Source organism: Orcinus orca, chromosome 20 (assembly GCF_937001465.1).
Source record: "Orcinus orca chromosome 20, mOrcOrc1.1, whole genome shotgun sequence".
Lineage (NCBI taxonomy): Eukaryota > Metazoa > Chordata > Mammalia > Artiodactyla > Delphinidae > Orcinus > Orcinus orca.
Genome location: NC_064578.1, coordinates 43,642,309 through 43,654,263, shown reverse-complemented (window position 1 = coordinate 43,654,263; position 11,955 = coordinate 43,642,309). Strand labels below are relative to the sequence as shown.

Below are 11,955 nucleotides of genomic sequence, written 5' to 3'. Positions count from 1 at the left end.
CAATGGGGAGTAGAGAGGCAGCAATAGCGGATGTCACTCTGCTGGTGGCAAGGCCACCTGCTTCCTGTGTGTGTGTGGGAGGGGGAGAGGTGATGGATCTCTCTGACAGCCTTTAGGGACAAACTAGGGGGAGGGTCAGAGAGATCAGGGAGGCTGCTGTGATCGTCCAGGTGGGACATGACAGGTGGACCAGGGTGTGGGCACTGGGGAGATCCTGGAAAGATTTTGAAGATAGAGCCAACAAAACTTGCTGATGGAGTGGATATGAGTGTGCATGAGAGAGAGGGGTCCAGGATGACCAAAGCTTCTGGCCTAAGCAACTGAGAAGACAGAGCATCCTTTGACAGGATGGAGAAAGAGGGGAAGCAGGCTTAGGGGGGAGAGTGCCAAGGTTTGGGCAAACTGGGTTGGAAATGCCTGATAGATCACCCTGTGGAGAAGCTGAATGACCACAGCTGCCTCTTTGAGTTCAGGCGGTAAGTCTGGTCTGGAGATGTAAATTTGGGGATTGCTGGCTTATGGATGGTATTTAAAGCCATGAGACTGGATGAGATCATCAAGGAAGTGAGTACAGACAGAGGAGCAACACCACCTCCTCCCAACACCAAGAATGGGTGAAGAGGAGGAAACAGCCAGTAAAACGGAAGGAGCAGCAAGTGAGGGAGGAGAACCAGGAGAGCATAGAGCCTTGAGGGCAGGGGAGAAATATGATTTACATGGTCACCAAGATGGGAACTGAGAATGAGCCTCCCAGTGGAATGTCAGTTGGCTTGAGGGTTGGGAATTCCTGCCTGCTTAGTTCACAGCTATACCACAGCACCCAGCAAAGTACCTCCCTTGCAGTAATTACTTTTAATGATGAATGAATAATGAGAACTGGCCTCTGAGAAAGGTGATGTGTGGAAGGGGGTAAATTTGAGTTCACCTATATCACTCTTACCTACAGACCTTTCTTCCCTCGAGACCAGGGAGTTCAGAACCCCAGCCCCCTTCTCTCTCAGGACCCAATAATACTGGCAGCGTCCCCCCGCTCCTCGGCCAGCCCAGGGCCTGGGAGTCAAGGCCTCCAACACCCCCCTGGACAAAAGTCCAGGTCCCCAGTTCCCTCCTCTTTCAGGAGTCCGCTACCTCAGGCCCGTCTCCCTCAGACCAAACACGGGGTTCCCAATCACTGTTTCCGGGGAGACTTAGGAATCGGGCTCTTAAAGTCAGCCCCGCCCATTTAGACACCAAGTTTGCTCGAGCGCAACGCGGGGACTCCCGGGCTTGTGGGCGGGGCCCGCCCCACGACTGGGCGGTGCCAGAACCTCAGTTTAAAAAGTCGCGGGGGGACCCGACCCAAGATCGGGGACCCGGCGGCGGCTCCGCGGGGAAACAGCGAGGCTGGCGCAGCGCCGAGGCCGGGGCCCTGGGGCCCCACAATCCGCAACACGGAATCTCCGAGGTAATGGAGGGGCGGGGAGGTGAGGCACGCTCGGCCCCTAAGAGAGGGGCTGGGAGACGGACTCTTGAGGCTCTGAGGGACGGAGCTGGAGCATCAAGAGTGAGGGGTGTGGGCTTCCCTGGTGGCGCAGTGATTGAGAGTCCGCCTGCCGATGCAGGGGACACGGATTCTTCCCGGTACGGGAAGATCCCACATGCCGCGGAGCGGCTGGGCCCGTGAGCCATGGCCGCTGAGCCTGCGCGTCCGGAGCCTGTGCTTCGCAACGGGAGAGGCCACAACAGGGAGAGGCCCGCGTACCGCAAAAAAAAAAAAAAAAGAGTGAGGGGTGAAGCCTCAAGCTGAGAGTGAGGGTACCCGGTGTTTGGAGGGGGCGGAGGGTCCAGACTCCTGGGTTGTGATCCCGGAGCGGCTGGGATTCTGGACTCTTGAGTCCCGGGGTGGTGGGGGCGTGGGGTGGGGTAAAGGACTGTTGATCCTGAATCCTAGGTCCCGGGGGTGAAAGCGCTGGGAGCCCCGACTCCTGCCTGAGTCCTGGGAGGAGGGGGCTGGGGACCCGGACTCCATGCTGTAGAAAAAGAGGCTGGATCGAGTCCTTGGGGGCGTTGTTTGAAATCAGCCAAGGTCTGGGTGGGCAAGGTCCGGAGCTTGGCCGCAGGAATGCACTCTGGCCGTGACCCTGCCCCACCCTGGGATTTCCCGAGTCGCCACCCGGCCCGGGTCCCCGGGCTGAGCAGGAATTTCCCTTGTGCGGGGATTCCACGAGCGCCACGCTTGGCCACGCATCGCGTCTCGGAGCGGGACACCTGGGTCGCCGGGCGGAGAGGAAGAAGGAGATGGAAGATTCCCTTGCGTGAGCGACGTGACGTCAGTGCGTCGCGTCTGGGCGGTTTCCGAGTCCGCCCTCCGGCGCTTAACCCTTCCTATGCTCGAGCGGGGCTCGGAAGGGTGAGGGCTGAGGGCCCGGCCTTCTTGCGTCGTGCGAACAAGGAGTCTGGAAACTGGGATTACCAGGTCCTACAGGGGAGTAGGCTGAGGGCCCGGACTCCTGGGTCCTGAGGAAGGGTATGCGAGTCTCCCAGACTCCCGTGAGGTGGGGCTTGGACTTCTGGGTCTGAAGAGGGGGGCGAGGTCTGAACCTTTGGATTCCTAATGAGCTAGGGGGCTAGTGACGTCGTGGCTCCTCAGGGAGAGGGGCTGGGGACTCGGATGCCTGGTATCCCGAGGAAAAAGTATCAGGGCAGCTTCTAGGGCAGAGAGATATTGGGAACCTGGATGTGCGTCTCTGGGGAGTGATGCCCGGCGACGCCCCGAATCCCTCAGAACTGGGAGATCTGGGGGTGGGGTGGGGTGGGATTTTTCACGGAAGTGTTAGGCAGAGGGAGGGGGGCTGCAGAGGGCGCCCTCCACCTCCTTCCTCAGTTTCCACGACGCTGGTGGAAAGTTGGGTCAGAGGGGAAAGTGCGGAGCAAAAGGAAGGAAACCGCGGAGGCGGCGCCGCACCCGAAATCTTAGATTGGCTTTGGAGTTCTCAGGCGGCATCAGTGTGCCAGTTTTTCCGCGCGGGAGGGCGAAGAGGGCGCTCAGATCCACTCCCCGGCGCACTTGGGTGACGTAAGGACCCCTGATAACTTCCCTCTCTCCTCACCCCGCAGTGAGCCGGAATGAGCGCAGCCACTGCCCATCACAGACGGTGAAGAAGCTCCTAGAAGAACAAAGGCGCCGCCAGCAGCAGCCTGACGCTGGTGGGCTACAGGTGAGGCCCATGAAGCACTGTAAACTACAACTGCCGTGAGGCCATGTCCTGTTGGGCAAGGACTTGCTGCCTTGCTGGGCCCTCGGGGCTGATGAGAGACGTAGTCCTGACTTAGATGCCCTGTAGGTGGGGAATGGATGCTGAGGAATATGCCAGGTAAATTCACCCTTGTTTCTCTTTGCTTATGCCTGTACAGGGACAGTTCCTGGCTCCCCTGGCCCAGCCCCTGACCCCACCTGTGAATGAGGGTGAAGCTGGTAAGTCTGGAAACTAACCTGGTTCCCTCAGCTCCTAGCCCCAGCTTCCCTCAGGGACTCAAACATCCCAACTCTTAGAACTTTCAGGAACTTAGGAGTTAGACCCTCATTCTTGCTGAGACCCGCAGAGTAGAGCCAGATTCTCTGGAGCCCAGTAGTCTATGCACATAGTCCTTCAGGGGCCCAGGCTCCCAGCCTGGAATCTAGGCCCTCAACCCCTCAGTGTCCCAGGCATTTAGGTCCCATAAGTCCAAGCTTCCAGCCCCTTGGTGCCCCAGAAGTACTAGCTTTCAGTACCTTGGGGACTCCAGGCCCTCACACAGGTCCTGTCTGGGCTGTGACTTCCCTAACTCTGGTAACCAGGCCTGCCTCTGCTCCTCCTCTCACATGCAGGCCATACTCACTTCCCAGCACACCAGGAGACTGTGGGTTCTGGACTTGGCAGCCTGGCGCCCCCCATGGGCTTTCCAGACTGGGACCCCAACACGCATGCTGCCTACACGGACAGGCCCTACTCTTACGCTGCTTCTGCTGCTGAAGGTTTCCTGACTCCTGACTTCTACTCACACTCGGACCCAGGGCGGCCGTGTTCATTTCCCCTGGGGATGGAGGTGAGATACAGAATGGGAAGTGGTTGCTGAAGGGCTCCTAAGATTCCCAGTTGCCCTTATGCAGCATTCTGAGATGTCTGGGGTTGGATTAGGATCCCATTCCTCAGATGGGCAAAACTGAGGCCCAAAGGTCCAAGGTCACTTGGCGCAGGTGGGACGCCCAGCCACTCTGCCTGGCACTCTGTATGTGTATGTGTGTGTGGTAGAAAGAGGGAATTCTCAGCTGACTGGCTCTCCCCATCACCTGTACCCTTCAGGACCCCCTGGATACTCGGCCCTATGCAGAACCTCCCCTGCCACAGGCAGGATCCTGGAGAGGTTCTGGACTCCCTTCAGGACCCCCACAGTTGCCTCCTGTGGTCAACGGACCATCCCTGGATGCTGCCCGTGCTCACATGCTGGCTTTGGGGCCACAAAAGCTGCTGGCCCAGGATGAGGAGGGAGACACGTGAGTATAGGGGAATGGAGTCTGCAGGCTCTCCTGCTCAGCTGGGGTGCTGTGCTCATTGCTTCCTTCCACCTATCCTCAGGCTCCTGCACCTGTTTGCGGCTCGAGGGTTGCGCTGGGCTGCATACGCCGCAGCTGAGATGCTCCAAGCGTACAGACATCTGGACATTCGTGAGCATAAGGGCAAGGTGAGGGCTGAGGGCCTGGACTACTGGATCTGAGGGCAGAGGGTCTGGAGGCCTGGATTCCTGGTTTTCAGAGGGGAGGGGGCTGGGGGCCCAGACTGACCTTTCCTGACTCCTGCAGACCCCTCTTCTGGTGGCTGCTGCTGCCAACCAGCCCCTGATTGTGGAGGATCTACTGAACCTGGGAGCGGAACCCAACGCCACTGACCATCAAGGGCGCTCTGTCTTACACGTGGCCGCTACATATGGGCTCCCAAGAGTTCTCTCGGTATGTTCACCTGGCAGCTGGGGTGAATGGGATGGACTGATTGCCTAGATCCTGGCTTTCAGGGCTAGGAGGCCTGGGGAGACCCTAATCCAGCTCTCTACCTCCTCCTCCTCCCAGGCTGTGATTAACTCAGGGGTTCGAGTTGACATAGAAGCCAGAGACTTCGAGGGTAAGTTGGGTGGTGGGCAGGGTGGGTGGGGCTGGTGGGGCTGGGTGGGGTCGGTGCTCCAGATGTAGAGTCTTCACTGTCTCTACTCTGCAGGCCTCACTCCTCTCCACACAGCCATCCTGGCCCTCAACGTTGCTATGCACCCCCCCGACCTATATCCCCCAGTACTGAGTACCCAGGCCCAAGACAGGCTGGCTTGCGTCAAGATGCTGCTGCACATGGGTGCTGATCATACCAGCCAGGTGAGCTGGGCAGTGGGCAGCTGGCCTCCAGGAGGGCACGCGGGATGGGGGCGCCTGGATATCCAGGGGCTCAGAACAAATTCTGACTTGCCTCTTCCCAGCTGTGTGACCTTGAACATGTGACTTCACTTCTCTGTGCACCAGTTGTCAACTGGGAATAATATTACTGATCTTAACTTGTATTTACCAAGCACTCACTATTCATCAAACACTGTTTCATGGATTAGCTAATTGAATCCTCACAAACGCACTTTGATGTGTGTACTATTATTACTTTCTCTGTTTCACTGATAAGGAAACTGAGGCTCAAGGACTTTGCCTTGTGAGTGTCAGAGAGGGGATTTGAGCCTAGGTGGCCTGACCCCAGAATCCAGCTGTGTGAATACATATAGTCTCCTCCTTCCTGACAGTGGCTCCTTCAAAGGCTGGCTGAGAGAATTAAACATCTACTCATTGTTTTGGATTTTTACATTTTAGTTCAAGAACTTTGAACATAGATAAAGTACAGAAAATAGTATAATGAACTCCATGTAGCCAACATAAATAATCAGCAACTCATAGCCAGTCCTTTCCCATCCACTTCTCCTGTATTATTTTTAAGCAAATCCAAGCTTATAGTTTTACCCATAAATATTTGTCTTTAGAAGACAAGAACTCTTGTTAACCTCAGTACCTTTATTCCACCTTTAAAAAAATTAACAGTCTCATAATATCAAATATCCTGTGTTCAAATTTTTATTTGGCTCTAAAGTGACATACATTTATTTTTTTCATTTAAAAAAAAAAACGAAAAAAAAACTAGGATTCAAATAAAGCCCACACATTGCAGTGATACGTCCTTTTAAGCTCTTAATTTAGAGCTTCCCCTCCTTTAGAGTTTTCTCTTCATAATTTTTTTGATAGAGCCAGCTAGGTTGTTTTGCCCTATGTAAACCCAGAATTCTTTTTAAAATTGAAGAATAGTTGATTTACAGTGTTGTGTTAGTTTCTGGTGTACAGCAGAGTGATTCAGTTGTACACATATACACATATTCTTTTTCATATTCTTTTCTGTTATGGATTATTACAGGATATTGAATCTAGTTCCCTGTGCTATACAGTAAGACCTTGTTGTTTATCTGTTTTACATGTAGTAGTTTGTATCTGCTAATCCCAAACTCCTAATTTATCCTCCCCCATCCCCTTTCCCCTTTGGTAACCATAAGTTTATTTTCTATGTCTAAACACACAATTTTTAATGTTTATTATCATTACAAATTCTTTAAAGGCACATAGTAAAGTTTCATTGTGGAAAATGTCTTTACTTGCTTCAAAATATGAAGAGAGGGGCTTCCCTGGTGGCGCAGTGGTTGAGGGTCCGCCTGCCGATGCAGGGGACACGGGTTCGTGCCCCGGTCCGGGAGGATCCCATGTGCCGCGGAGCGGCTGGGCCTGTGAGCCATGGCCGCTGAGCCTGCGTGTCCGGAGCCTGTGCCCCGCAACGGGAGAGGCCACAACAGTGAGAGGCCCATGTACTGCAAAAAAAAAAAGAGAGAACAGTTCAGTATGGAAGTAGGTACAGGCTTAGATAGGCCACTGATTAATGCTGCTCAGTTCCCATCTTTATAGATAAAATACAGTCCATGTGGGATGTGGGCGCATTTTACTGTGTTTAATAGAATGTGAGCTGGCCAGGGCAGCTGCTAGTCCAGAGAGCTCCTTTGGAGGAATAGAAAAGAAATCTTTTTCTCAAAGATACTTGGGCTGGAAAATTGTCTTAATAAATGTACCGTTCGGTGATGTGTGTGATCTGAACGGCACCCCCTTAAATCTGGTATTCCTGTAGAGTGCACAGCACATACAACTGTATAAGGCACTCCTGGGTGCTTGAAAAAGAGAGACAGGGTGTCTAAAGGCTCTTGGGTTCCATGGGTGGAGGCTTGGGTGTGAGGACTGGCCTGACCTCTGTCGTTCCCCTCCTCACAGGAGATCAAGAGCAACAAGACAGTTCTGCACTTGGCTGTGCAGGCTGCCAACCCGACCCTGGTTCAGCTGCTGCTGGCGCTGCCACGGGGAGACCTGCGGGCCTTTGTCAACATGAAGGTAGGGGCCTAGGCTGGAATGTGCAGATTGGGTGAGACGTGGCAGAGAGCGGGCAGTGGGATGTTGGAAGTCCCACGGGCTGTGTCTGGGGAGGGGCTGCTGTGTGGGACGTGGACGGGGCACGTGTAGGGCCTAGAGGGGTGTGTGGAATGTGGCCCTGGAGGGGGCTTCTGGGGGATGTGAGGAGGGACATGTGGGACCTGGGTGTGACGGAATATGAAGTGCGCCGTCGAGGGCCCAGGCCAGCTGAGCCTGCGTCTTCAGCAGGCCCCCCCTCACCGTCCCCAGGCCCATGGGAACACAGCCCTCCACATGGCGGCCGCCCTGCCCCCTGGGCCGGCCCAGGAGGCCATTGTGCGGCGCCTGCTGGCAGCTGGGGCGGATCCAACGTTGCGCAACCTGGAGAACGAGCAGCCCGTCCACCTGCTACGGCCAGGGCTGGGCCCTGAGGGGGTGAGCACTGAGCCCGCCCTGACTGCAGGGTGCACCCCCGACCCCAACATTCCTGACTGTAGAGGGTGACTTGTAATCTCAGAAGGTGACCTTGACCCTTATCCAACCCTGACTTCAAAATGTGACCTTGAGGGACTTCCCTGGCGGTCCAGCGGTTAAGACTCCACGCTTCCACTGCGGGGCGCATGGGTTCCATCCCCGGTTGGGGAACTTAAGATCTCACATGCCATGTGGCACGGCCAAAAAAAAAAAAAAAAATGACACTGGACCTCAGTGTTTGCTCCCTTGCCTGATAATGGTGACTCCTCCTGACTTCTACTTTCAACCCTGTATCCTGACCTCAAGGTGTGACCTCTGATCCCCAAGCATGACCTCCAGCCCCCTGACTTTTAGTCCTGACCTCAGAGTGGGACTTCTGACCCCCAAATGTGACTCTGGCCCCTTGCTTCTCCCCTTTGACTCCCAGTCCTCAATGCTAATCCCAAGGTGGGAACGCCCAGCCAGCAACACCTTTGCTCAGGAGCCTTGATTCATTGTGTGAACGAGCCTTCACCCCCAGCCCCGCATCTTGACTCAGAACCTCTGACCTTCAAACCCAACTGACCCTACTCACTTCTCTCTGACCCCCAGCTTCACACCCCAACAGGGTGTGCCTGTTCTCCTTGCAACCTCTCAAGCTTCTCCCCCGTCTTGTCTTGTCCACAGCTCCGGCAGCTACTGAAGAGGAGCCGTGTGGCACCCCCAGGCCTGTCCTCTTAGGACTCAAACCCAGAACCTGGACTGATTTTCCAGTCCCCACCGTCCTGTGGGACAGCCAGCGTATGCTAATGTTGCAAATCCGTGATAATGTATGTGCATGATGTCCTGCCATCGGGGTCTTACATTAAAACCCCAAAATGGCTGTTGGTGGGTAAACAGTCCCCAATATTTGGGGTGGTGTGATACCCTTCCTCCACCCACAAGGAGCCCCCTTGATGATTTCTGTGAAATCGAGGCCCCTTGATTGTTTCTGTGAAACACACTGGACCCCCAACCCTTTCCCCACCAGGATCTTTTGGGGTCCAGATGTAACTCCCCTATATGGTACTTGGGGTACGCCAAAAGAGCTTCCAGTACCATCCTAGTAGAGCTCCTAAGATGACCCCTGACCTCCCCAGGACCCACCCCCTTCAGGTCCTTAACCCTGAGACATAGGAAGGACTCTCGATCATAGTCCCCTAGGTCCTACTGCTTTAAGTCAGAACACAACCAGGCCCCTGACCCAGACCTCAGTATTTCTAGTGAATCCCTCCCCTATCTGAAACTCTTGATTAAACTCAGTTTGGACTAGAACCGTTACTGTCTAATCTCTAATCATTGTGCAGGGAAGCGGCTGAGGAGCCGTGTTTGGGTGGATGTGTCTGGGTGGGGGGTTGTAGCAGACACGGCGGGTGCGAAGTCCATATCCTGTCCCCCTCACCCTGTCAACACCTGGTGGTCTAACTGCCAGGGCCAGCACGTGACTCTGCCTGTGGGCATTCTCAGACCACTGGTGCCCGCTTTGCCCTGGGTATGAGTGTGGCAAGACTTCCGTGCCAGGAGGATCATGCCTCTTCCCGCTCCAGCAGCTCTCAACCAGTGACTGACTGAAGGGAGACGTTATGTAAATACTGCAGGTCCCCTGCCTCCGTGGGGATAACTGGGAAGTGTGTGTTCCGCACGGGCTCTCCAAGCTCCCCAGTGGAACGAAGCTCTGGCTCTCCACCATGGCTCTGGCTTGAGAACGTACCCTCTCTTGGCAGCTTCCCCTTCTCTGGGTCCCTTCCTGCTCCCCTATCAAGGTTCTCCACTCCTTGCAGGTAATCCTGTCCTCAAATCCTTGCCTAAGCCTCTGCTTCCGGAGAAACCCAAACGAAAGACGGAAGACCTCCACAATGCCCCCTTGTACCTCTGTCCCACAGCCTCTGCTCTGTCCTCCGTCCCAGTCTCGTCACTCCAGAAAGCCCTCTGACGCGTGGTAGCCCCCACTGCTTGGAGCTCTCACGGACAACAAACCAAGCACACTTCAGGGCATATGCCAGTGTCTCTACCCCAAAACTTAAGGCTTAAAACAACCACCACTTTTGTTTTTTGCTAAATTTATTTTGTTTATCTTTGGCTGCATAGGGTCTTCGTTGCTGAGCGCAGTCCTCTAGTTGTGGCGAGTGGGGGCTACTCTTCATTGTGGTGCGCGGGCTTCTTTGCGGTGGCTTCTCTTCGTTGTGGAGCACAGGCTCTAGGCATGCAAGCTTTCGTAGTTGTGGCACCCGGGCTTCAGTAGTTGTGGCTCGTGGGCTCTAGAGCGCAGGCTCAGTAGTTGTGGCGCATGGGCTTAGTTGCTCCGCAGCCTGTGGGATCTTCCCGGACCAGGGCTCAAACCCGTGTCCCCTGCATTGGCAGGCGGATTCTTAACCACTGCACCACCAGGGAAGCCCAACACCACTTATTTTGTTCCTGATTCTGCGATCTGGGCTGGGCTGAGCTGGGCAGTTCTGCTATCTTGCTTTGGCCACACACGTGGCTGCAGTCAGCTGGAGGCCCGATTGGCCTAGACAACAGCACTCACGTGTCTGATAGCTCAGCTGAGATGGCTGGAACTTCTGAGAGTGAGCCAAGCATCCCTCTCCCTGTGGTCCCTCCAGGAGGGTAGGAGGATCTCCTCACGCAGGAGCTCCAAGAGGGAATATTCCAAGAGAAAAAGCCCCTGCTTGCATCATGCCTGCTGATACCCCATTGGTCAAAGTCAGCCATGTGGCCAAGCCCAGAATCAGTGGGGAGGAAGGTACTGCACTAGAACAAGAATATTGGGAGGTGGAGTTACTGGTGGTGCCAGCACAAGTCTCCCACGTCAGCTGCCTCGGACCAGCATGAGTGTGCTCTTCTGTGTGTACTCACATAGGGGCAGCTGACCCACGGAAAATTCATAATAGTATGTTGTATTTCATTAATTCTAGGAAGAACTTAATTGGAATTCAACTTACAATCAGGTGGCATAGTTTAATGTCTGCGTAGTTTTCCTTGTGGTACATAAAATAATGGTATTTCTTATTATTATTATTTTTTTTGCGGTACGCGGGCCTCTCACTGCTGTGGCCTCTCCCGTTGTGGAGCACAGGTTCCGGACGCGCAGGCTCAGCAGCCATGGCTCACGGGCCCAGCCGCTCCGCGGCATGTGGGATCTTCCTGGACCGGGGCACGAACCCGTGTCCCCTGCATCGGCAGGTGGACTCTCAACCACTGCGCCACCAGGGAAGCCCGGTATTTCTTATTTTTGATGGCATCTTAGATTCTGTTGACATATAAGATGTGTTTCCCGACATGTATCAGCGCGCACACACACACACACACACACACACCACTAACGTGATAACAAGTCTCTAGGAAACTTTGCTTTACTAAAAGAAGAATTAAATCGTATTCATGGGAAAAGAAGAGTGGTTTAGGGGCACAAGAGCATCAAATGAGCAATAGTAAAGTTATTTTTCCTGCTGGAATTTCAATAAAAACAGTGTTTTTGAACTAATTACTCTAAGTATTGCCATTAAAATGCAAATATTATTAGGGAATCATGCACTGAGCGTATTGAGCAAAATGGCCTTTCATTTCCTATCCCACCTGCTTGGAGCTCCTTACCTATTGTTAGCCTGTTAACCACCCTTGGCTGTGAAAATACAAAGGCAGTTTTTCCCCTGCTTGTGGTGCTAGTTATAGATTTCTACTAGAATGGTCTGAGTATACCTGATGGTAAAGCTGGTATCAGAATGATGCTGCAAACTGGGTTCTTAATAAAGCTGTGGCATTGTATCCAACGTGCATCATGTAGGCATCTTCCTCCCAATACCTACCACGTCTATATTTAATATACGTGACCTATAATTCATGTATATATTATGTAGAGCTCATCACTGTGAGCTCATCGGTCCGTTGGAAGAATTAAAAATACGTGCTCCCTCCCTTAGCCATCTGTCAGAAAATTGTGCTCTCCTGTTATTAGAACATGGCACACTACCGCTATCTGCTGGGAA

At 53.9% G+C, this 11,955-nt stretch overlaps 1 protein-coding gene across 2 annotated transcripts; it reads left to right on the top strand.

Moving 5' to 3' along the window:
• The first annotated feature begins 1,328 nt into the window (after positions 1–1,328).
• On the top strand, positions 1,329–9,244 carry NFKBID (NFKB inhibitor delta). Of its 2 annotated transcripts, none has more exons than XM_049703056.1 (12): positions 1,329–1,444; positions 3,097–3,197; positions 3,394–3,454; positions 3,848–4,065; positions 4,323–4,513; positions 4,596–4,701; positions 4,820–4,966; positions 5,084–5,135; positions 5,229–5,377; positions 7,343–7,459; positions 7,748–7,912; positions 8,618–9,244. In XM_049703056.1, the coding sequence occupies exons 4-12, from the start codon at positions 3,913–3,915 to the stop codon at positions 8,669–8,671; spliced, it is 1,134 nt and encodes a 377-aa protein (XP_049559013.1). In that variant the 5' UTR covers positions 1,329–1,444; positions 3,097–3,197; positions 3,394–3,454; positions 3,848–3,912; the 3' UTR covers positions 8,672–9,244. The 2 variants fall into 2 exon arrangements, with proteins under 2 accessions (XP_049559013.1, XP_012393852.1); XM_012538398.3 differs by lacking the exon at positions 1,329–1,444 and adding an exon at positions 1,921–2,506.
• The last annotated feature ends 2,711 nt before the right edge of the window (positions 9,245–11,955 follow it).

What these genes read in the sequence shown, in the direction of transcription:
- NFKBID (XM_049703056.1), top strand. Translation starts at nt 3,913, where the DNA reads ATGGGCTTTCCAGACTGGGACCCCAACACGCATGCTGCCTACACGGAC. An exon ending in CAGGATGAGGAGGGAGACAC is followed by an intron (nt 4,514 to 4,595) that starts GTGAGTATAGGG and finishes ACCTATCCTCAG; the next exon opens with GCTCCTGCACCTGTTTGCGG. An exon ending in GGCTCCCAAGAGTTCTCTCG is followed by an intron (nt 4,967 to 5,083) that starts GTATGTTCACCT and finishes TCCTCCTCCCAG; the next exon opens with GCTGTGATTAACTCAGGGGT.